Here is a 24,688-nt window from a genome sequence, read left to right as displayed (position 1 = left end):
GTATTACAAAAATGGCTATAGATGACCACAGATTAAGATGACAAGACATGTATGTGAATGGGGTAGACAAAAATAAAAAATGTTATGCAAGTTTAACTTCAATAAGAAGATAGATAATAAAATATTAAACATTCCCTGCTAATTCAAAACCAATCAACAAATACAGACCATATCTTCTGGATCTTTTAGTCAATTCCTTTCTTTCTTTTCTTTTTTTTTGGTATTGGGGATTGGACCTGGGGTGCTTTACCATGGCATTACACCCCAGCTGTTTTTAATTTTTATTTTGAGAAAGGGTCTCATGAAGTTTCCCAGGCTGACCTTAAACCTGCAATCCTCAAGCCAGGCATGGTGGCGTACGCCTGTAATCCCAGTGGCTCAGAAAGCCAAGGTAGGAAGATCATGAGTTCAAACCTAGCCTCAGCAATTTAACAAGGACCTACTCAGTGAGACCCTGTCTCAAAACATGAAAAGAGGCTGGGGACGTGGCTCAGTGGTTAAGCGCCCCTGAGTTCCATCCCTGATACAAACAAACAACAAAATTGCAGACTTCCTGCCTCAGATTCCTGGGTACCACTGCATCTGTTAGTCAATTCTTTTTTTTTTTTTTTTTTTAAGTACTGGGGATTGAACCCAGAGTTGCTTCACCACTGAGCCACACCCCCATCCCCTTTTTATATTTTATTTTGAGGCAGGGTCTTGCTGAGTTACTTAGGGCCTTGTTAAATTGCTGAGGCTGGCTTTAAACTTGCCATTCTCCTATGTCAGTCTCCCGAGTAGCTGGGATTACAGGCCTGCAGCACCATGATCTGCCAATTCTTTTCTTTAATGTGTTTCCTAAAATTTAAGAGTTCATGTGAGAAGATGACTGACTATTGGAAGTCTTTACCCCTTTGCTCCTTTAGTTGTAATTCAATACATAATTTTTAAGAAAGGCTTTTTGTTTTTCTCTTTGCCTCTTTCTTCATTTTCCTTTTCTGCACCAAAAAAGCTTTCTATCTATCTATCTATCTATCTTTTTGGTGATGCTGGGGATTGAATCCAGGGCCACACACATATTAGGCAAGCACTCTACCACTGAGCCATGTCCCCAGTCCCCCAAGAAAACTTTTTAAATCTCTTAAACCTTTTATGGAAAATAATGTACATATAGAAAGAGCTCAAATCTTAAGCAAACAGCTCAATAAATTCTCAGATCAAGTAATACAATGACTGAGTCCCCAGGAACTTCTGTATTCCCTCTTCTAGTCACTAATCCCCGTGGATAATCACTGTTCAGATTTCTAATTTCATTTGTTAGTTTTGCAAACTCTGACAACAAAGTTTTTAAAAAATTAATTAATTTTATTATTATTTTTTGGTACCAGGGATTGAACCCAGGGCTGCTTAACTACTGAGCCACATCCCCAGCCCTTTTTGTTTTATTTATTTATTTTTAAAATTTTAAGTCAGGGTCTCACTAAGTTGCTTAGGGCCTTGCTAAGTTGCTGAGGCTGGCTTTGAACTTGCAATCCTCCTGCCTCATCTTCCTGATCTGCTGGGATTACAGGCTTGCACCACCATGCCCAGCCATTTAATTTAATTTTTCAATACTGGGGATTGAACCCAGGGATACTTTAGCTCTGAGCTACATCCCTGACCCTCTTAAATTTTTATTTGAGACAAGATTTTGCTAAATTGATGAGGCTGATCAAGAACTTGTGATCTTCCTGCTTCAGCCTCCAGAGTAAGCTGGGATTTCAGGTACTCCCATGAGCCACTGTGTGGAGCTGCTGATGATATTAACAGAGACAGCATCATGGATCCTTCCTAGCACTGTGACTGAGTTCTAGAGGAAGCGCCTGGGAAACTGTCACAGGTTCCTGTAGTAATGGCTGTTGTCAGAATTGCTCCTCGGTGGGGCAGGGTGTGACTGTCTCTTGGGGTGCTGGTGACGGGGTCCAGTTTCTTCCAGGCTGGCTAACCAGCCCTGGGCAGGGTGGTGGTAGGCAAGCAGGGGGAGAGGGAGGTGGATGGTCATGGCCAGAGGGACAGGGGTGCTGCTCTTGTGTTGACATCATTTTCCAGCCGGGGCTGAAGCAGTGAGGGGAAGGAGGTGTGTGTACCCTGCCCAACATCCCCGGGGCGGAGGAACTATATGGAGAGCCAGAGGGGTCCTCCCAGAGAACTGACCAGAAGAGGGGCTAGGAGGGCCAGGGTCATGATGTGGGGCACCCGGGGAGGAGCAGCAGCTGTAGGGGTGTTGAAGGCCTGGGTCACGGAGTCCCTGTTGCAGAGATGCCCTTCACAGCAGGAGCCCTGGAGGTCAATGGCTGTCCAGGGGCTGGTGGTGCCCATGGTGGTGCAGGAGGGCCGGTGGCAGGTTCTGATGTACACAGGGACTGAGAAATTGCCTGGGGTGGGCAGTGGGGAGGGATCAGAACCAGAAAGGCAGTTGCACCTGAGCCTCCACCCTAGAGGCCATGGCCAGTGCCACGCCTCCTCCCGCAGATTGGGGCTGTCTCCCTGTCAGGCCTGTCTTGTGCCTCTGCCCTGGGACCCGCCTGGCCTCCACATCCCTGGCCCAGGTCCATGCCCCCTTCCAGCCCCTCACCGGTGGACATTCGGCCATTGCCCTGGAAACAGACGCTCTGGTCCTGGTGACACTGGACCCGTCGGGCCTTGTCAGGAGAGCAATCCTCGGGGTGGACGCCCACGCAGGCGTAGCACTCGGTGCCGCTGAGCCTCGGTGGGTCAGGTGCTAACAAGAGAAAGTAGACGCGCATCCAGGCAGTCGTTCCCAGGTACGGTACCGCGGCTGCGCACTGCACCGGGGTGCCAGCCGAGCCCACCCGGGAGGCAGGCGAAGGGGCGCGGCCGCCGCGGGTGCTCAGCGGAGGCCACGCCCCACCCGGCCTCTGACCGCCCCGCCCCGCCCTGCTTTCCACCTTGACTCAGGTTGGGGATGACGTCATGGGTCACGAGGTGGTTGTTGCAAAAGTCTCCCACGCAGCCTCGCACCACCGAGAAGTCCGGCGGCAGCGCGTCCTGGTTGGACTGCATGGAGCCGGCCGTGGGTCCCGTCCAGCAGCCCTTCTTTACCAGGGTGACCGGTGCACGATACCCTGGGGACGCGAGGAGGAGGGGCCTTGAGTTCAACTCTCCTCCTTCTCCTCTCCCCCACCTCCGCCAGGCTCTTCTCCCCTGCTCCTCCCTCCCTCCTTCCCCTCTTCCCCACCTAATGGTTCCCTCTCCTCTCCCTCCTTCACCTCCTTTTCCTACCTTCTCCGTTGCCTTCTCCCTCCCCATCTCTCTCTTGTGCCCCACTCTTTTCTCTGTCCCCTCCTCTCTCCTCTGTCCCTATCCTTGGCTGCCTCGCTAGCAATTTCCCCTCCTTCCCTCCCTCCTCACTCCTTCCCTCCCCTCTCTCTCTAATTTCTCATTCCCGTTCCTCTCCCCTCTTCCTTTCTTCTTCTGCACGCCCTTCTCCTTTTCTAGCCTCTGTGAGGCCCTCACCAGTGTCCAGGGACAGGACAACCTCAGAGCATCCGTGGGGACAGGAGATACTGGGGAACTTCATGTCACTGAGGTCAAAGGGCCCCGTGTAGGTGTGCTCAAAGCTGTAGCACTGCAGGGCTCCGGAACCTAGGAGGGGCGTAGGGGCGGGATCAGCAGGGCCAGGGCAGGAGCCTTTCCTAGGGACTCAGGGACCACACAGGGCCAGGCCCCTCCGCCCAGAAGGAAGCTGGGCCTTGATGCCCTGAGAGAACAGGGTCTGTTATTGCAGCCAGTCATGCAGCAGAGCAATGGCCTCTCTGCAGTTTTTCCTCCAGTTTTTCCCTCCAAGTTGTTCCAGGTCTCCACCCTTATCCAGGAAGCTCTCTAAGACTTAGATAAGGGAGGAGGAAGTGATTCATTGCCTCTGTCCATCCCTCCCCACACTAAGCACATTAAATACAGTAGCAATAAAAGACTTCCGACGGGAAACAGGTGCCCCAGTTGAAGTCCAGTGAGGTGCAGTTTGGTGTGATAATCTCACACACAGCCAGCCCAGTAACACACGCACAGAACACTAAACACTGAGGTAAGGCAAACTGAACTTGACACAGGTCCATGCACATCTCATAAACACAGATGGAATAGCCTGGACGAACCCATGCAGGGTTCTACCATCTCACACAAAACCAGTGTTCACCTGGACGCCCATTACAAACACTCCAGCCCAAGGCCCAGAACCTCAGGCTTGGGAGTGTGATTTTGTATACATTATTTTGAGGGATTCAGAAGCGCAGGAAATCATACCAAGAGACAGAGAACTACAGACCCAAGAATCACATATATGCAAATAAAACAAGAGACCACAATTAGGCAAAGTTAGAGATTATTGAAAATGAGACCATAAATATATACAGTTTAAAATCATTTAGGGATCTAAGATATATAGACATGCAACAGATGCACACAGAGAAAAATACACACACGTGTGTGTGTGTGTGTGTATATGGAGAAAGACAGACCCACAAATCAGAGATGCACAGAGACACAGTTACACCTAATTATACGCATCTCTCTTATACAAAGAAAATGAAGTTCAGAGATAAACAGAGCCTCAAAAGCATTTTTAAAAATACGCAGACATCAAAATCTGGCACAGAGAAACACACACAAGCACAGAGACCCCAAGGACACACTGACAACACACAGAGCCCACACTCTCTCCAGGGATGCCCAGATACACGTGTGAAAGGAAGAGCCTCCTCCTGCCTCTCTGACTTTCTCTTTGTAGCCATTGCCATTCTGAAATGACATGTCCCCGTCCTAGACCAGTTAGGGGAAGAGGAAACCTGAAGATGAGGCCAAGGTCCCTGAGAGTTTGGAAAAGGGCCCTGGTGACTCCCCAGAAATACCCTTGAATGTGGGGCTGGGCAGGGAGGGGGAAGGCTGGAGTAATGGAGAAGAGAGTTACTGGAGAAAATGACTGAGAAGGGGAAGAAGAGAGGAAGAGAGAGAAATGAAGTGAACATAGCCTCCAGCCTCCTCCCTGTCTTAGACCCAGGAGTCCAGCCCCAGCCCTCCTCCCTCAGACCCAGGGGTCCAGGCCCAGCCTCCTCCCTCAGACCCAGGGTCCAGGCCCAGCCTCCTCCCTCAGACCCAGGGTCCAGCCCCAGCCTCCTCCCTCAGACCCAGGAGTCCAGCCCCAGCCTCCTCCCTCAGACCTAAGAGTCGAGGCCCAGCCTCCTCCCTCAGACCCAGGGTCCAGGCCCTAATCCCCCTTCCTCAGACCCAAGGGTCTGGGCTGCAGCCCTCCTCCCTCTGAAGCAGCAGTACAGGCCCCCAAACCCTTCTTATATTGGGCTCCGAGGTTGAAGTACCTGTCCGACAGAGCACAGTCCCAAAGAGGCAGAGCAGAAAGGCCCTGGGGACCCCCATTGCCAGAGTGTGGATCTGCACCGAGACACCCAGGACAACTCCTGCTGCTTGGTTTGCTGTCTGGCTGGTTCTTCTTAATGAGCCCAGGCATCCTGGCTGCCCAGCCTGGCCAGGATTCCTCCACCCCACCCTCCCTTATGTGGGCTGATCTCCTAGGTAATCATGACCTGGCCAGGATGAGTCCTGGGTACTAAAGGAAGAAGGGATTCCTGGATTCCTATCCCAAGGAAGGAGCTAGGGGCCTGCAAAACTTAATTTGTGGGGCACAGTGGTGGGGTTTGTGGTCTCTTCCTCCCCTCCTCCCCATACTCTATCCTAGTCTGAGAATAGCCTCTTGCTTTTTCTTCTTTTCCCCTACCCCAGCACACGCTTCCTTCACACTCAGACACACATAGCTCCCAATCCTGGGGCCACGTCTCCAGATTTAGAGATACACACACATCATCCCCTCCCTGGGGCCATCTCTGACCCTCACCTCCCGGCTGGGCCTCCAACACCTCCCTCTCTCTCAGCCCTGATCAAACTAGGCTGGGCTGGTGTCTGTCTCCTCCACCAGGCTATGTCCTCCTCAGGGGCCTCCAGGGATGGCTGTGATATTGCAGAATAAATGAATGGATGACTCAATCAATTAATCAATCAATCCACAAAGAGGCACAAGAGAGAAAGAAGACAGATAAGAGTCAGGTGCAGTGGCACATGCCTGTAATCCCAGTGGCTCAGGAGGCTGAAGCAGGAGGATCGCGAGTTCAACTACCCTCATTTTTGGGTGGGGAGTACCAGGGATTGAACTTGGGGGTGCTCAACCACTGAGCCACATCTCCAGCCCTATTTTGTATTTTATTTAGAGACAGGGTCTCACTGAGTTGCTTAGTGCCTCACTGTTGCTGAGGCTGGCTTTGAATTTACCATCCTCCTGTCTTAGCCTCTGGAGATGCTGGGATTACAGGTGTGCGCCACCCTGCTCAGCTGGATTGTGAATTCAATCAGACCCAGGGGTCCAGGCCCCAGACTAAAACACACACACACACACACACACACACACACACACACAACCAGATGTGTGTGGACTGATGTAAATGTAGACACAGAGACAAACTCAGAGGGAAAGAGGGATACCTGATGGACTGTACATGACCACAGAGGGTGTGTAATGAGAGTTTATTAAATGCATGAAACAGGGCTTGCTTTGCCTGCACAAATCCTAGCATGGGTGAAGATGTAAGAAAGCAGACGTCGCTGTCCGAGGAAGTCTGGATAAGGAGCTGAGGGGTGGGCTGACAGTAAACTAAGTGAGCTTTCTGCCGGCTCTGATGCTGTCTTTTCTCCCAGGGACGATGCAGACAGAGCTAAGAGCAGTGGGTGGTTTGTGTCACTGTTCCTTCTGGTTCTGTCCCAACAAAGCTGTGATTGAGGCTTTCGATAATCCCCACTTGTACGAATCTGTGGCTCCTCCATCGCTGATTTTATCATGTTATTTTAGAGTTTGCTTCTGTGTGGGTGGACAACGTGTGAAGTTACTATTAATATTGTATTTTGTGGTGGTAGGGATGGAGCCTGGGGCCTCATGCACTCCATCCCTGAGCTCCACCCCCAGATCATGTGTGTAATTTTGCATAAACGACAAGTGAAGTAGCCAGGTGCGGCGGGACGCGCCTGGCCTGGAATCCCAGAAACTCAGGAGGCTGAGGCAGGAGGATCACAAATTCAATATCAGTCTGGGCAATTAGACTCTATCTCAAAATAAAAAAATTAAAAGGGCTGAGGATGTTGCTCAGTGGTGAAGTCCCCTTGGATTCAGTTCTTAATACCAAAAAGCAAAAAATGAAATTAAAAAAAATAAAAACACCAGTGAGAGGAATACACTGGCACTGGAGGACACACACACAGAAAATCAGGTGGACACTCTGACATTAAACAGGTGAGGGTGTCTACATGGATGCCCCAGTAGGCTGCTGGAGTTGGGGACAGAGACCTTGAGCTAGGTCTTCTGACCCATCTCACTTCCTGCTGCCTGGAGATGCTGCTGCCTGGGTCAGACACATCCACACATCCCAAGTGGGTCAGGTGGGCACTGGGCATGTGCAGAGTCCACGGATCATGGATCATGGGATATCAAGTCAACATGATGGCAGCAACCAAGACGGTCTGAGTCCTCTTGGTTTGACTAAATTTTAGACAGGTCTTCCTGACTCAGGGCCTCCAGTTGCGTAGAACACTGCTGTGTCTGAATGTGTCCCCGAGAAGTTCATGTGCTGGATGGAAACCTAACCCACAGAGTCATGTGTGAATGGAATTTGAAGGTGGGGTCTATCAGAGGTAATTGGGATAATATGAGGTCTTCAGGGTAGGGAACCCGTGACGGCATTAGTGACTTCATAATAAGAGACCTGAGCTAGTGCACCTGCTCTGTTTCACCATGTGATGCCCTTGGACCTTTATTTTATTCATTTATTTATGTGTGGTGCTGAGAATCGAACCCAGTGCCTCACACATGCTAGGCAAGTGCTCTACCACTGAGCCACAAACTCAGCCCCCACCTCGGCCTCTTACGATGCAGCAAGAAGGCCCTCACCAGATGCCAATGCCTGTTCTTGGGACCTCCCAACCTCCAGAACCATGAGCTAAATAAAACTCTATTATGTATAAATTAGCTAGTATGTGGTGTTCAGTGATAGCAACAGAAAATGAATTAAGACAAGCACTTGCTTAAGAAAACTTGTCATTTCAATTTCTTTCTCTGCTCCCTTTGAAATGGAGGTGAATCTTTTCTGGCCCCTGGCTGACTTTTCAACCTAGAATTGTCTTCCTTAAGGACCTGGGAGTCAGGACTGTGAAATATAATCATCAAAGAAGACGGGGCTCCTATCTCCCAGTCTTGTGTGAAGTTAGGAGCCTAATTCTGATAAGGGACAATGAGCAAGCACAGTTGGCTCAATCAGAGAGATAAACTTTTGCAACCTCAGGAATAACTCTAAGTCCTGGACACATCCGTTGACCAGCTTCCTTCGGTCTCTCTCTGGTACTTTTCCACCAGCTCTTCCAACATTCAAAAGCCCTCCCACTTTTGTTTCCGTGGACTTGAGTTTATCTTCCCTCCTCTGTGGCAATCTTGAATAACATCTCCCTTGCCTGTTGAACTTCATCTGGTGCAATTTTTCTTTGACGGGAGACACCCAGCCACCTTGGACACTCACAAACATAGTTCCCCTGCCCTCATCTTGCCAAATCTCTGTCCCTCCCATCAGGCCTCACTTCCCAGAACCTGTTCAGCACCCAAATTACTCTTCCTGCTTCTCTGGTTCCTGCCCCAGGCTGTGTGTGTGTGGGGGGGGGGGGAGTGTCCAGATGGGGGCAGGGTGGACCTTAGGGCCTCTGGGAAGTGGAGTCTTGCTTGGAAGGAATCTGGGTTCTCCGAAGCCCCTGTGGAAGGTGGAGGAGTTGGAGGTTGTCACAGGAGTTCACAGTTTTAGAGATTGGGGTTTATGGAGAAGGCAGACCAATGGTTGGGGTGGATTTTGACTCTGGTAACCTTTAAGAACTTCTAGAGTCTTTCAGGTTATCAGATAGGAAGTTCCCCAATACAGGAAGTAGTGATCACAGGAAATAGTGATCATAAAAACATAATCTCTGGGTTCACAGGGAGCTCAGTGTTCATTGAATAGCCCTCTGCAGACGCAAGATTCCCACCAAAAGCCCTAGCATTAAATGAAATGTATAGGGGGCCATTGGTTTAAACAGAAATCCTGCACTAAGCCAAAAAGACTCAAACCAAAATGGACCTAGTGACCACTACTAATGTCAAAAGACAAAAATTACAATAAATGTAGCTTAAAGATCTTAATGGACTTTATTTGTTCTCAAATCTGGCAAGATTTCATTCCTTAAAATGAGTGTTCTAATGAGCTGAGCATAGGAGGTTGACTTTGTACACAGAAGCATTAACAGCAGATAAAAAGCAGATCAGTCATTTCAAAACAATTGTTCTTTTCTACAGGTTAAAGGAGCCTTGTTGGACTGGCTAAAATGGCTTGTTTGGTGAGTTGACTATTATCTTTGTTTCTCCCGATTTCTTGGACGGTGAGCTAATTTAATTTCACTTGGTAGCATAGGACTTTGGCATGAGTGACTCCATTTTGGTTTGGTCTTCTGGGCTTAGTGCAGGACCTCAATCCAAACTGATGGTCTCCTCCATGTTTTATTTAATGCTAGACACTTTGGTTGGGACTTTTGGGTTTACACACAGCTATACAATGAACCCTGGGCTCCCCATGAACCCAGAGATTCTTTATTATTTCATAATCACTTTTTAGTAATTAAACTTTAGTAATGAAGTCATTAATTACTTAAGAGCTTGGGGAAAACTTGAGGCCTTTTGTGGTAGCCATTAAGGCACTATTTTAAACATTTTTATTTTAGGAATTTTTAAACACAAGCCAATGTACAGAGAATGAAGTACACATCATGCAGGCTCCACAGTTGTTGAAATGTCACTGATCTTGTTCTCCTTTCCCTGTTGGTGCTTGTCAGAGCATTAGGTGTATTAAACTGGGGTCCTGTGTCATTTTGCTCAAAACATTAATTTTGCTTAAAATACCATTTAAATGTAGAATTTTCGGGGGCTGGGGCTGGGGCTGGGGCTCAGTGGCGGAGCGCTTGCCTAGCATATGTGAGGCACTGGGTTTGATCCTCGGCAGCACCACATTAAAAAAAAAAAAGTATTCTATATACTACAATAAAAAATATTTTAAAAGTAGAATTTTCTTTTTCAGTATAGGGGATTGACCCCAGAGGCTACTGAGTTACAACTCCAGCCCTTTTTATTTATTAAGACAGGGTTTTTTTATTATTGAGACAGGGTTTTGCTAGTTTGCCCAGCCTAGTCTTGAACATGTGGTCCTCCTGCCTCAGCTGCCTGAGTAGCTGGGATTACAGGTGTGTGCCACCGCCCCAGGCTCTCGAAATAATTTTTAATTGATTGTAAACAGTCTTTGTGTCCCTAATAGTTGAGAAATATTCAGTATTTCTTGCCTTATTTGAAACTACTCCATTAATCAAGCATGTCATAATCACAATGATCGTTAAAATATTAAGCCCTAGTAATGTATAATCAGTTGCTTTCAGTCGTTATGGTCTACATTAACTGTTCTCCGTATATTATCAGAATTGTGGAATTTCCTTCTGGAACTTTAGTCATTACCTTGCCAAAATCTGAATCATGTATATTGTGTGCCAATTTTTTCTTTTGTTTTCACAGATTGTACTGGCAGCATCAATATTTCTTTCTCAAAGCATATCTTAATTTTAAAAATATTTCAGTAGTGTTAAATAAATTCAAATTATTGTGCAACCAACATCTAGAGCTTTCCATCTTGCAAAACTGAAACTCTACACTCATTAAACAACAACTCCCCTTTCTCTCATCCACCCTTGCTTAATTCCCTGATGTCTTAGTCCGTTTTCTGTTGCTATAACTTAATACCATAGACTAGGTGATTTATAAAGAAGAGAGGTTTATTTAGTTCATGGTTCTGGAGGCTGAGAAGTGCCAAAGACCATGGCACTGATATTTGGGGAGGGCCTTTTTGCTGCATCTTAAGGGGCAGAGGGATCACAGTGTGAGACAGAGTGGGTGTGCTAGTCACCACAGTCTTTCTTCCTTTTATAGAACCACTAATGCCATCAGGGGGCTCCACCCTGATGACTTCATCTCACCCTAATTACCTTTTAAAGGCCTCACCTCCAAATTCCATTCATATACAAGTTTGGGGATTATATTTCCAACACATGAACCATGTCCACCAACTACAATTTTCTACTTTGTTTCTGTGAATTTGACTACACACCTCACATAAGTGGAATCTTATAGTATTTGTAACTGGTTCATTTCATTTAGCATATTGTTCTCGAAGTTTATCCATGTTGTAGCATATGTCAAAAATTCCTTCCTTTTAAAGACTGAGTAATATTCCATTGAATGGATATACCATATTTTGTTTATCTATGCATCCATCAATGGACATTTAGGTGTTTTTACATTTTGGCTATTTTAAGTAATCATACTATCAACATGGTACACAAATATCTGTTTGGGATTCTGCCTTTGAAATGTTTTGGATATATACTATATTGGATCTTCATTTTTAAAAATAAGTGAATTTATTTATGGTGCCAGGAATTGAATGCAGGGGTACTCCACCACTGAGCCACATCCCCAGCCTTATTTTGTATTTTATTTAGAGACAGGGTCTCGCTGATTTTCTTAGTGCCTCCTTTTTGCTGAGGCTGACTTTGAACTCCCAATCCTCCTGTCTCAGGCTCCTGAGATGCTAGGATTGCAGGACTGTGTGCCACTGAGCCTGGCTTAATTTTTTTTTTTTATTAGAGCATCACCACTATGCATAATAGTGAGATGCATTATGCCAGATTCATACATGCACAAAATTTGATCAATGTCATCCTCAGGATCTTCCCTTTACTGCCTCCCTCCCTCCTCTTATCTACTCTACCCATCTCCTTCTTTTATTATTATTATTATTATTATTATTATTATTATTATTATTATTCATGATCTTTATTCTGGACTTGTCACACTATTCTAGTTGAAACCTTCACCTTCTCATTTTCAAATACTATGCTGCTCATCCTCTATAATTTGAATGCCTTTCTTCCTCCAAGTCTCCTGGGCTGGAAGCCTGGTCCCTAGTGTAGCAGTGTTGAGGCAGGTCCGGCCTCCTGGAGGTTAAATAGGTCACAGGGGCTCCACCCTCTTGGACTGATTAATGCTGGAGGGGGTTTGACCTTATCTGACTGGATTAGTTCTCATCCGCGTGGATTGTTACATAGAAAATCTACTCTGTCTGCTTGACCGTCGTGCGGGAGGCTGGTTCCCTTTCTGCTTCTCTATGGTTGACAAAAAACGAGGCCCTTGCCAGAACACTAGTGCCATACTGTTTAAACCTTCCACTCACTGGAATGTGGGTCTTAAAAAAACTTCTTTTCTTCTTCTTCCCCCTCCTTCATTTTCCCTCCCAGTACTGGGGATTGAACCCAGGGGCTTGCACATGCTAGGGAAGCTACATCCCTATCCCTTAAAAAATAATTTTTTTGTATTTTTTTGAGACAGGGTCTCAGTAAGTTGTCCAGGCTGGCCTCAAACTTGTGATCCTCCTACCTTAGCCTTCTGAGTAGTTGCAATTACGGGTGTTCACCACTGGGTCTGGCTAAATCTCTTTATATTTCTTTTTTCTTTCGTGTTTTGAACCCAGGGTCTTGTGCAAGTGAGGCAAGCACTGTACCAACTAAGCTATAGCCCCAGCGCTTTATATTTCTTTATAAAGGACCCAGCCTCAGGTATTCTGTCATAGCAACATGAATTGACTGAGACATCTCTATTGTTGCCGTAGACTCTATTGGGACGTAGACTCTGAGGCCAAGATTAGCATACAGGACTTCAAGACCAGTAGCTACAGAAGGGATTTAAAGAAGCTAGGTTAAATCGAGTGTGAAGTTGGGCTGTAAATCTGTCCCAACAAAGGGCCCAGTGTGCCCTAGGGAGGGTGCTGGCACTGGGCATGTGGACTCTCACCTACTACAGCAGGCAGACAGTGGCAGAAGCTGAGAGAATCTTTGGTCCTGAAAACATCTCGGAGTGAAATCATAGCATCCACCATCCTCCCACCACCCACCACCCACCACCCACCTTAGCTTTTGTGTATTTTTTCCACTTCCAGAGCTCAAAATAAGGATGAATTACAGGATATTTTGAGAAGAAATAAAATGCTTATTCTTACCATTTCTTGGAGGTTAAACATTCTTTTTTTAAGTGAAACTTCTTTTTAAAAAATAGTTTTTAGTTGTCAATGGACCTTTATTTTTTAATTTTTAATTTTTTCAGGTTTAATATTAAAAATTTAAGAGTTTAATATTTGAATTAGATGGCTGGGTATCTGGATTGGCTGGGGTTGTGGCTCAGTGGGGGAGCACTTGCCTAGCAGGGGTGAGGACTGGGTTCGATTCTCAGCACCACAGATAAATAAATAAAATAATTAAATAAAGGTCCATCAACAACTAAAAATAAATAAATAAATAAATAAATTCTTCATTACCCCCACTCCCTTGTCCAGTCACTTCTTGAAAATTTTCCTCCCTGGTTTACACGAGGTGGAAGGTAGAGTCTGTTCTGTCATTAATGAAACTGTTCTATGTTTGGCCAGAATAGCAAATGTGGGGGGAAAATTTCCTCTGTCATCTTATTTTCTCAAAAAATTTTCAATGATCCAATTGATTTTATAATTGCTTTCCATTTTCTGATCCTAATTAGTTTTCCTTCTTGATATCAATAGGATTACTACTTTATCTTAGAATTTCAACATCTTAAAATAATATGTAACTAACAAGTCATTAGGTTTCAGTAATAGCTTATTTTTATACTGATGAAATTTCTAAAATGATAATAGACAATTGCTATAATAATATAACAAACTGGTTATTGCATAATCCTGATTTCTACCCACTCAGATTCTTTATGGATGATTAATGGTAATTGGATATTAGCTAACATATAGTGATTCATGCCAAGGGAAGGACTTGTAGATTTAAATTTGGAATTTAACAATTCCAGTCTGGCAGAGAAAACAAGTAGCTGGAAATATGAACTGCAACATGAAATATCAAATACAACTGATATGCAGACCCTGGAAGGGGATTGTTTTCCTTAAAAGATGTTTTTTAGGGGCTGGGGTTGTGGCTCAGTGGTAGAGCGCTTGCCTAGCATGTGTGAGGCACTGGGTTTGAGCCTCAGCACCACATAAATGTAAAATAAGGATACTGTGTCCACCTAAAACTTAAGAATAAATAGTTTTTAAATTTTTTTTTGAGAGAGAGAATTTTAATATTTATTTATTTATTTTTTAGTTTCCCACGGACACAACATTTTTGTTTGTATGTGGTGCTGGGGATGGAACCCGGGCCGCATGCATGCCAGGCGAGCGCACCACCTCTTGAGCCACATCCCCAGCCCGAACAAATATTTTTTTAAAAATAAAATAAAGGTATTGTGTCCACCTACAACTAAAAAAATAAATGTTTAAAATGTTAAAAAAAAGATGGTCTTTATCAGGTGCAATAGCAGCTCCTTGTTTAGAAGCACCAGCTATTTTAGATGATACAAGCAAGGTCTTTCATTTCCAAACTGATGCAATGGTAGCCATCAACCCTGTTGGAACAAAACACTCTACTGCCACCTGCTGGAGACAGTTGCAACATACTACAAATCATATGGGCTTTGCAAATAGTAAAGAGATAACACAAGACACAAACATTTCCAAATATTTGTTTTCAAGATAATAAAGATGCCTGCACTGATAATGGTACCTCCTTTGGTCTAGGGTTCTTGTGCAGTGCCTACATAAACAACGGTATATGGTGATAGTGGAAAACTACACACAGGTGAGGCAGATGTGAGGGTTGGGTTGGCTCATGACAAAGCAGAAGACAGAAGGCTTTTAGGGAAAGACCCACAGTCAACAGTAGCAGGACTTGGGAATTAAGTAGGAGTGGGTTTTAGGACCATGTGAATGGATGGTTGGGGTCATAAGGAGGCAAATCAAGTTAGTAGGTGTTGACGGGCGGTCACCAGTTGTGGGCCAAGAGACCCAGGCTCTACCCTGCACTTGCTGTGTCCTTGGGAGAGTCCGACTCCCTGAGCTTCTTTTGAGCACTTTCTGGCAGTGTTGCCTTCTGCCCTCTCAGGTCTTAGTAGAATGGCTCCGGGACACAAGGGATCCTAGGAATGGTGTGTTCTCACTGCAGTTTTGGTTGCAGCAGCCAGGGTCGCTGAACCTCAGGGGGAACTTGGCCACATTCTGGTCACCCTGGTGTCTGCCCGTACCCATGGGCGGGTGAGGGACTAGGGGCCTTAGATAAATGCTGGGAAGAATATGCAGAGGGTCTCTTTTGACCCTGGATTCCTCCATTTCTATCCACAGCCTCCTGAAAGCTCCCAGCTGCCTTTAAATCCCACACCTCTCTGCCTTTTCCAAGGATTTACGTTGCCCACCCCTTTCCTACCCTTCTCTCACGTGTATCCTCCATTTCCCTCACTGCCCTTCAGCCCCTCCTGCCATATCCTTCTACCCCCACTTCTCCTCCACTTCTCTGCCACCATCCCTGCCTCCCTCACACTCCAACCCCGCCCTCTCCCACTTCTTTCCTTCCTCCAGCTCCCAGCCCCTTCTACTACCCCTTGTAACTCCCCGCCTTTCCTCAGCCTCTCTTCCCCTCATTTCCCATCCCTTCTTTCCCAAGTTCATTGACTACAGAGTGTTGAAGCTAGATTAGCGTGATTCACAGGGAGGTCAGATAAAATATGGGATGGTAATTTACATTTGAATTTCTGGCAAACAATAGATAATTTTCAGTAAACTATGTACCAAGTGTTTCATGGTGCCTCCTTATACTAAAGGGCTAACTGTTGGGGCTGAGTGTGTAGCTCAATGGTGGAGCACATACTTAGCATTCATGAGTACAGAAAAAAAATCCAGAAGTTCTTTGTTGTATATCCAAATTCCAATTTTGTTAGGTGTTCCTGTGTTTTTATTTGCTACATAAGGTAATTCTGTTTCTGTCTCTCCCAGACTGGTGTCCCTAGAGACACTACAGCTCTCAGACAGGCAGTCCAGGTTCCCCACTCTGCCCAACTTAGTTCTTCAACAGTCACCCTGGGTTCCCCTGTTCCCCACAACCCATCAACTAAACGGTTCTCACCAGGCAGTGCACTGGAGCTACAGGACATTACTCCAGCTCCATAAGCACTACTGGCTCTGTTTGGTTGGGGCCTGACTTAACTTCATTTTTATTGCTATAATAAAATACCCAAGGCTAGGAAATTTATAAAGAAAATAGGTTTACTTAACTCACAATTTGGAGTAATTTTTAAATTTACCACATCCACTTGCTTTAGACATGTAAGTTTTTATAGAGACAAAGAGAAATCAATGGGGACTTGATGGGGGAAAATGATCATGTACCCTCTTAAGTTTTTGGTATAGGTACAGTTCTCTACAGGGCTTTCCATGATACAGTGGTGAGTTTCAAGTGTTTCCACTTGGCCATTTATACCATAATCAACCTTAAATCACAGGTTCAGAAGCCACCGAGGTGAATTCTACCAAATGATAAAGTGCATCTATCCAAAATATATATTAAAAGGTGGAGGAAAATAACCTACAGGGTGGATTCATGCACTCATGGACCTCATTGTGAGATGGACTTGGGCCAAACTTGGGTAAATAATCAAACTCGAAGTCCTAGTACAAGGGTCTGCTTCCGAGAACCTCCCCTGGAAACAAGCCTCTTGGCTTATGTTCCCCACAAGGAGAACACTGAGAAGTTTCTGCACTGTTTTATCAGGCAGTACCATTCCAGGGAAGCTGGCACAAGGGAGAGCAGGGGAGGGCATTGGAGGTTGTCTGCCTGAGCTGGCCACTGCTAGCTGTCCAGTGCGATTCAAGAAGGGAGATGAATTTAGCCACTGGCTCCTGTCACTCATGAAAGGTTCCAGACAGCATGAACTTGCTGTGCTTCCAGGTTATTTGTCCGGGAGTTGAACGGGTTCTCTGAAGTGTCAAGTGCTGGCATCAACAGGGAAGCCCCAGGGCTTAAGGAAGAGGTGCCCAGTGCAGCCTGAGGTCAGGGGCTGCTGCTGCTGGGCCCATGTGGGCTGGTGTGAGTTCACATAGTGTTGGTTGCTGCTGCAGAGAAACAAGAGAAACGAGTTTCAGACTGGGTGTGGTGGTGCACCCCTGTAATCCCAGAGACTTGGGACATGAAGCAGGAAGATCACAAGATCAAGGCTAGTCTGGAAACTTGGTGAGACCTTGTTTCAAAATAAAAACTAAAATAGGCTGGGGATGTACCTCAGTAGTAAAGTGCCCCCTGGGTTCAATCTCCCCCCAACCTCTAATAGAAACAAGTTTCCAAAGACCTCAGGCCCAGGTGAGGTCAAGAGGATCTGAAATGACAAGTAAATGACACATGACATGAACCCTAATTAAGGTTTTTCACAAAGTTACCTAAACCTGGTGATAAGGATTTAAATTCTAAACTACTGATACTGTGTCACTGAAAGCTGGGTGTCTACTAAAAGTTTCTTTCTGTCAATGTAGTTATAGCTTGCCAGGAAAATGTTTCGTAAGTTTTCAAGTTTATTCTAATTTTAAAAATTATTTTTGTGCTCTTTTCTCTTTCTTTCCTTCTTTCTTTTCTTTTCTTTCTTTCTTTCCGGAATTGAGGATGGAACCCAGGATGCCAATGCTTTACCACTGACCTACATCCCCAGCCCTTATTTTTTTTTTTTTGAGACAGGATCTCACTAAATTGCTTAGGGCCTCACTAAATTGCTGAGGCTGGTCTTGAACTTATGATCCTCCTGCCTCAGTCTCCCGAGTTGCTGAGATTATGGCATGCACCATTGCACTCAGCTGCTTCTTTGGTTTTCAAGCAATCGACTTCCTGTATTAACTTCTGAGTGAAAAAATTGAAATTATTTCTCATTCCTTCTTGGACCTTGAGTAATAAAGAGGTACATAAAACAATATCTTCTACAATCAGTGGCACCTTAGATTTGTTGAAGTATTGTAAATACATTGATTGCTAAAATACACTTTCTGACTTGTTCATTTATTTTAATATGGATGATGGTTTTAAAAATTATATTATTTAAACCTAAAAGAATGATGTAGGAGTCTTATTTTGGGGGAGGTGGATACCAGGGATTGAACTGAGGGGCACTTGGCCACTGAGCCACATCCCTACTAGCCCTATTTTGTATTTTATTTAGAGACAGGGTCTTGCTGAGTTGCACAGTGCCTTGCTGAGTTGCATAGTGCCTCGCTAAGTTGCTGAGGCTGGCTTTGAACTCACAATCCTCCTGCCTCAGCCTCCTGAACTGCTGGGATTACAGGTGTGTGCCACTGTGCCCAGCAGGAGTCTTATTTAAAAGGTGTAAATATTCAAAATATTAGACTTTTGTAGTTATCTAGTCACATTATTTAAAATTTATATGCCATTTAAATATATAACAAGGCCTTTTGGTGGAGAAGTGAATGCAAGCTTACAAAGACCCCTGATAGAAGAAACCCAAACAATCGCCCATGGGATAAAGTTTCAACTTTAAACATCTGTTAGGACTGTGGGGTGTTGAAGCTAGATTAGTGTGATTCAGAGGACTAACTAGCAATTCTCCTGCCTTTGCCTCCTGAGTGCTGGGTCTATTAGCAGGTGCCACCACCCTGCTACAAATCTGTTATAACAGAACTTTCAGGTGATTCTGGTGCATGCTTAAGTGTGAGAACCACTGAGATGAAGTTTCTTGGCACTGCCAGATTCTTCTATTTCACCTCATCCTGATGCAACAATCCTGATTGGGAGGAAGAGTCGAAGAATTTGTGATCCTCCTGCTTCAGTTTCTTGGATAGCTGGGATTACAGGCATGTGCCAATGAGCCAGATAATTATATAGCAGCATGCTAATTATCTCCTTCAAGTGCAGTTGGGATTAATAATTAAGATGCACAGCCATTCACAGCCATTACTTCCTTGAATTTTTCTGGGTAACAATTGAGACAAATAAAGGTTTGATGTCCTCACAGTAATATTCCAAGTTTTACTTTAGTATTTGGCCTCAGTATGAATTTTCACTATAAAACTCAGTAACTCAAGTCTCACTAGATCATATGGGCAGTGCTTTGTGCCATATGACTTGACTTCATCTGTAACTAACAACACTTGCTTTGTTCCCCCTTGATGTCAATGAAATAACACAATTCTGTTTCCTTCTTCTTAGTCTCTGTGGCTAGTTCCCACTTCTTCATTTCCTACTTTGCTAAAAGTTTTGTGACAGAAAATGAAAGGTTAATAAAATAGGTACTTGTCACTCTGTTTTTCTATATGCTTAACAAAACACTGTTGAAATCTTGTTCCCAGGATGTGTTGTCCCCAACTGTGAACTGTTTGCTAATCTTGTTCCCAGAATGTGCTGTCCCCAACTGCCAAACTGCAGGATGCACTCCCTCACTCGGTTGCAGGCAAACTGCCCACTCGCCCTGACCCGTCAATGAACTTCCCTCCCTGCCCTCTCCAAGAAAAGTATAAAAGCTCTGCTCAAGCGGTTCTCAGGGCTCTGTCTCTCTTTGCTATAGAGAGCTCTGGGCCCTAGCATGCTAGTCTCCAAATAAACCCACCCTTCTGCTGTTGCATAAGACAGTCTCTTGTGGTCTCTTTCTCCGACGTTTCGCCGGACCCTTACAAAATAATTGTTGAATGTTGTCCAATCCTAATTTTATTTATGGAATAATCATGATAATTTCCTTTAATCTATTTTGGTGAGTGACATATCTAGATTTCCTGATGTTAAACCAACCTTGCATTCCTAGAAAAACTTCAATTTGAATTTAGTTTTTCAGTTTTTCTTTTTCTTAAAGATTGCTTTCTAGAGCAGTTTTGGGTCCACAACCTAACTGAGCAGAAGGTACTGGGAGGATGCCCATAAACACCCTTGCCTCTGCACACACACAGCCACCCCAGTATCAACATCCTTCATCGGAGTGATAAATTTGTTACAATCAATGAATCAGCAGACATTATTATTACCTAAACCACAGTTTACAGAATGTACATTCTATGGGTTTGGATAAGTTCATAATGCCATGTATCCACCATATGACATCATATAGAGTAGTGGCACTGCCCAAGCAATCTTGTATGTTCTGCCTATTCATACCTCCCTCTCCCTCTAATCTTTGGCCACTGTGGATATTTTTATTTCCACAGTTTTTCCTTTTCCAGAATGTCAAATAGTTGGTATCACATAGTATGTAGCCTTTTCAGATAGGTTTCTTTTTAGTAATACACATTGGAGGTTCCTCAGTGTCTTTTTATGCTGTGATATCAGCTCATTTATTTTTAGTGCTGAATACTGTTCCACTGCATGGATTTACCACAGTTTATTTTTTCCATTCCTCTACTTAAGGACATCTTGGTTACTTTCAAGTTTTGGCAATTCTGTGGTGGTGGACACCTAAAATCCCAGCAAACTGAGAGACTGAGGCAGGAAGATTGCAAGTTCAGAGCCAATCTGGGGAACTTAGAAAGATTGTCTCAAAATAAATAAATAAATAAAAAAGGCTTTGGGATGTGACTCGGTGGTGGAGCACCCCAGAGTTCAACACCCAGCACACACACACACACATCAAAAAAAAAAAAAAAAACCCAAAACAAAAAACAACTCAAGTTTTGGCAACTATGAATAAAAAATGCTATGAACATGCACATGTAGATTTGTGTGAACATGTTTTCAACTAATTGGGTAAATGTCAGAGAGTGCAACTCCTGGATTGTATGGAAGAGAATGCCTGGTTTGCAAGAAACTGCCAAACTGTTTTCCAAAATGGCTGTACCCATTTTGCAATGCTAGCAGCAATGAGACTTCCTGTTGCTCCACATCCTTACCAGCATTTGGTGTTGTTAGTTTTTTGGGTTTTATCTATTCTGATAGATGTGATAATCTCATTTTACTTTTAAAACTCTCTAATGACTCATGCATGATATTGAGCATCTTTTCAAGTGCTTGCTTATTTGCTAAATTTGTATCTTTTGTGAGGTGTCTCTTTAGATCTTTTGTCTATTTTTAAGTCAGGTTTTAATCTCTTATTGTTGAGTTCTTGGTAGATTTTGAATAATGGAACTTTGTTTGATACGTCATTTTTCCCAGCATGTGGCAAATCTTCTCATTCTCTTGAGTGTCTTTAACCCAGAAACTTAATTTTAATGAACTCCAGATTTTTAATGTTTTCTTTTACAGATCTTGCCTTTGGTGTAGTATCTAAAAAACAATTGCCAGATCCAAGATCTTGCACTCAGACAGATTTTCTTTTCTGCAATATTCTAGTAGTTTTTATATTTTTGAATTTACATTTAGGTTTTGATCAATTTTGAGTCAATTTTTGTAAAGGTCTAAGGTCTATATCTGGGTTCTTTTCTTTCTTGCATGTGGTTACCCAATTGTACCAGCATCATTTGTTGAAAGGACTACCTCTTCTTTTTTGTACTGCCTTTGCCCCTTTGTCAAAGATCAGTTGACTACTATATGAGTCAATTTCTGAGGTCTCTCTTCCATGGATCTATTTGCCTGTTCCTTTTTTATCTTTTGGCAGTGTTGGGGACTGAACCCAGAGCATCATGCATGCTAAGCAAATGCTCTACTACTGAGTATACCCCCATTTCCATTTGCCTATTCTCTTGCCAATACAACAACTCGACCTTGATTACTATAGTTTTATAGTGAGTGTTAAACAACTTAGTGTTGGTCCTATGATTTTTTTTCTTCTATATTGTGCTGACTATTCTGGGCCTTATGCTTCTCCATATAAATTTTAGAATCAGTTTGCCAGTATCCACAAAATTGCTGGAATTTTGACTGAGATTTCATTGAATCTAGAATCAAGTTGGAAGAACCGGCATTCTGACTATATTGAGTTTTTCTATCTGTGAACATGGAATTTCTCTCCACTTATTTGTTCTTTTTATAGGTCTTTTAGTTTCCCTCATAGATCCTGTACATATTTTGTCAGATTTATAACTAAAGTATTTCACTTTGGAGAGACAATAATATTAAGATAGTATGTACTTAATTTTAAATTCCATGTTAACCTTATATGATAAAACTCAGTTATAATCTTTTATTAGTTTTAGGAGCTTCATATGTTTTCCTTTTTGTGTGTGTGTGTGTGGGCATAATAGGGATTGAACTCAGAGGCACTCAGCTACTGAGCCACACCCCAGCCCTATTTTGTATTTTATTTAGAGACAGGGTCTCATTGTGTTGCTTATCACCTCGATGTTCCTGATGCTGGCTTTGAACTCTTGATCCTACTACTTGTGTCACCACTCCCAGCCTCATCTGGTTTTATCTCCATTCTAGATAGAAAAAAGGAGATCATCAGACACATCAGAAGAAACTCAAATTTTTAGGGTCAAAATTGACAACTGCAATAGAGAAATCAGGCCCTACTTAGAAAATGGAAGTGACATTTTTGTATATTTAGAATGTAACAAAATGTGTTATTTATTACTTTATAAAAATAAGGCAAGTAGTTATCTGGTGAATTAATTATGTAGTCTCAGAAAGGTTCTTTGCCTTACCTGACCTATAATCTAGTACATCTGACTTCCTAATTCTGGCTGTGTTTCAATCCACATGTCTTTACAAGTGGAAAGCTATTTCCTTAACTCAGGGCCCTCCAAACTTATCTGCTCAAGTTCCTTCAATATTATAGAAGAATGGGAGCCTACCTCAGCTACTCCATGACTTCATGTTACTTTGATTTCTTCTTTCTTTTTAAAAGTTATACTGATTTGCACTCTTTTCGGAAAACATCTTTGATTCATAATAAAATATCTAAATAATATCATATAAACTGCAAATCTTTTTCTGCATCTTAAACTTGATGCTACAGTAAGATGTAGCCGGGTGCAGTGGCCCACGCCTGTAATCCCAGTGGCTCCAGAAGCCTAAACAGGAGGATCTCAAGTTCAAAGTCAGTTTCATTAATGGCGAGGCACTACGCAACTCAGTGAGACCCTGTCTCTAAGTAAAATACAAATTAGGGCTGGGGATGTGGCTCAGTGGTCGAGTGAACTCTTATTTCCTATGTGTGAGCATCCTTCTTTACTCTTTATCAACTTTTGCACACCTCAGAGGGACTAGTTAGATTGGATCTTTTAAAAGGGCTAGGGTATAGTTCAGTTGGTAGAGTGCTTGCCTTACATCTGCAAGGTCCTGGGTTCAATCCCCAATGCCACACACACACACACACACACACACACACAAAAAAAAAAAAAAAAAAAGTAACTGGGCTAGGGTCATAGCTCAGTGGTAGAGCACTTGCCTAGCATGTGTGAAGGACTGGGTTTGATTCTTGACACCACATCTAAATAAAGGTCCATTAAAAACTGAAATTTTTTTTTAAATCGTAAAAACCAAACTATATTTTATAGATAATGTAACTGCAGTTTATTACTGCTCACAATCATAACACACGACCACAATTTTCCACATAGTGGCCAATAGTCAGGTAATCAAATTCATACCAAATTAGATAATATTGAAAAGTTTGTTTTTTTTTTTTTCAAATCACAGCTGGACAGTGGTCCATTTTTATAGTCACCATGGTATGCAGACCAAGAAATGTCTACTTAAAAAAACATCTCACAGGGGCTGGTGTAGTGGCTCAGTGGTAGAGCGCTCGCCTAGCATGCATGAGGCACTGGGTTCGATCCTCAGCACCACATAAAAAATAAAGATATTGTGTCCACCTAAAACTAAAAACTAAATTAAAAAAAAAATCTCACAAATACTGAAGTCATCTCTGGTTACAGATATTAACAGAAAGAATCTTACAGATCTCTTCAAGTCTCTCGGTCCTAGAGACCGTCGCATAAGCCCCCTGTCACTGCATCCATTCACGACCCCGGTGTGACCTTCCACGAGCGAGATGTGATCTCTAACGCCGACGGAAGCCGACTCACAAGGGCGGGAGCTCAGACGCTAACCCAGGAAGAGTGTCCCGACAGCGAATTCACCAGCTCAGGCCATGACACAGCCAGGCACCGCGGCAGGTCATCTAAGGCCCCCAGGTAATCTCGAGGTCTCCTCCAGGCCATTCCCTTGGCCTTCACTCAGCCCTAAGTCCCCGGACGCCCCCATTCCCATCTCTACCCGCTCTGGACTCCAGAATGCCTTCCTCAGCCTTTGCTGGGAACATCTGGCTTCCCTCTCAACCACCTCAAAGACCACGGAGCCGTGAGGTTCAGACGAACCCGGAACAACTCATCGGCACGACTCGGGGCAAGCGCTCTCTCACAAGCCAGCCGAATTGCATGCCGGGAGCATTCCTGCCGCCCGCGCTCCAACTTCCGGGGACACTCAGGCTGCGGACTACATTGCCCAGAAGTCTCCGGGGCATAGGGCTTTTGTGGACGGGGTGAGTTTCCCTGCCATGAACAAGTTTATGATCCAATTCCCAGCCTCCCAGGGTTTCCCGGTTCTAATTTCCCATAAGCCTCCATGTCCACACTAACCTCGGTCTCAGGGTCCCTTTCCAGTGTCCACAAGGTTCTCGGACTCTGCGTGCTGTGGGTCGCGTCCGAGGAAGTAAATCAGCGCCGGGTGACTGGGAGGGCTCAGCGAGCTGTGGCGGAGTCGGATCAGAACTGGCAGCGAG

General features: G+C 44.2%; 1 protein-coding gene across 2 annotated transcripts; it reads right to left on the bottom strand.

Moving 5' to 3' along the window:
• Window positions 1-1,323: 1,323 nt before the first annotated feature.
• Lypd5 (LY6/PLAUR domain containing 5) lies at window positions 1,324-24,662 on the bottom strand. 2 transcript variants are annotated; one of them, XM_040279143.2, is made up of 5 exons: window positions 24,546-24,662; window positions 3,496-3,624; window positions 2,928-3,104; window positions 2,594-2,740; window positions 1,324-2,393 (listed from the first exon to the last, which is right to left on the bottom strand). In XM_040279143.2, the coding sequence occupies exons 2-5, from the start codon at window positions 3,557-3,559 to the stop codon at window positions 2,134-2,136; spliced, it is 648 nt and encodes a 215-aa protein (XP_040135077.1). In that variant the 5' UTR covers window positions 3,560-3,624; window positions 24,546-24,662; the 3' UTR covers window positions 1,324-2,133. The 2 variants fall into 2 exon arrangements, with proteins under 2 accessions (XP_040135077.1, XP_040135076.1); XM_040279142.2 differs by lacking the exon at window positions 24,546-24,662 and adding an exon at window positions 5,352-5,424.
• Between the last annotated feature and the right edge of the window lie 26 nt (window positions 24,663-24,688).

Source organism: Ictidomys tridecemlineatus, chromosome 15 (assembly GCF_052094955.1).
Source record: "Ictidomys tridecemlineatus isolate mIctTri1 chromosome 15, mIctTri1.hap1, whole genome shotgun sequence".
NCBI classification, from domain to species: Eukaryota; Metazoa; Chordata; class Mammalia; order Rodentia; family Sciuridae; genus Ictidomys; species Ictidomys tridecemlineatus.
The sequence above is the reverse complement of the archived record's forward strand: the minus strand, read 5'-3'. Positions and strand labels throughout refer to the sequence as shown.

Bases quoted from the DNA above. Each gene is read 5' to 3' on its own strand.
- Lypd5 (XM_040279142.2), bottom strand. From the start codon at position 5,409: ATGGGGGTCCCCAGGGCCTTTCTGCTCTGCCTCTTTGGGACTGTGCTC. The intron at 3,105-3,495 runs GTGAGGGCCTCA...TCGCGTCCCCAG, and splicing joins TGTCCTGTCCCTGGACACTG to GGTATCGTGCACCGGTCACC. The intron at 2,741-2,927 runs GTGGAAAGCAGG...TTCTCTTGTTAG, and splicing joins CATCCCCAACCTGAGTCAAG to CACCTGACCCACCGAGGCTC.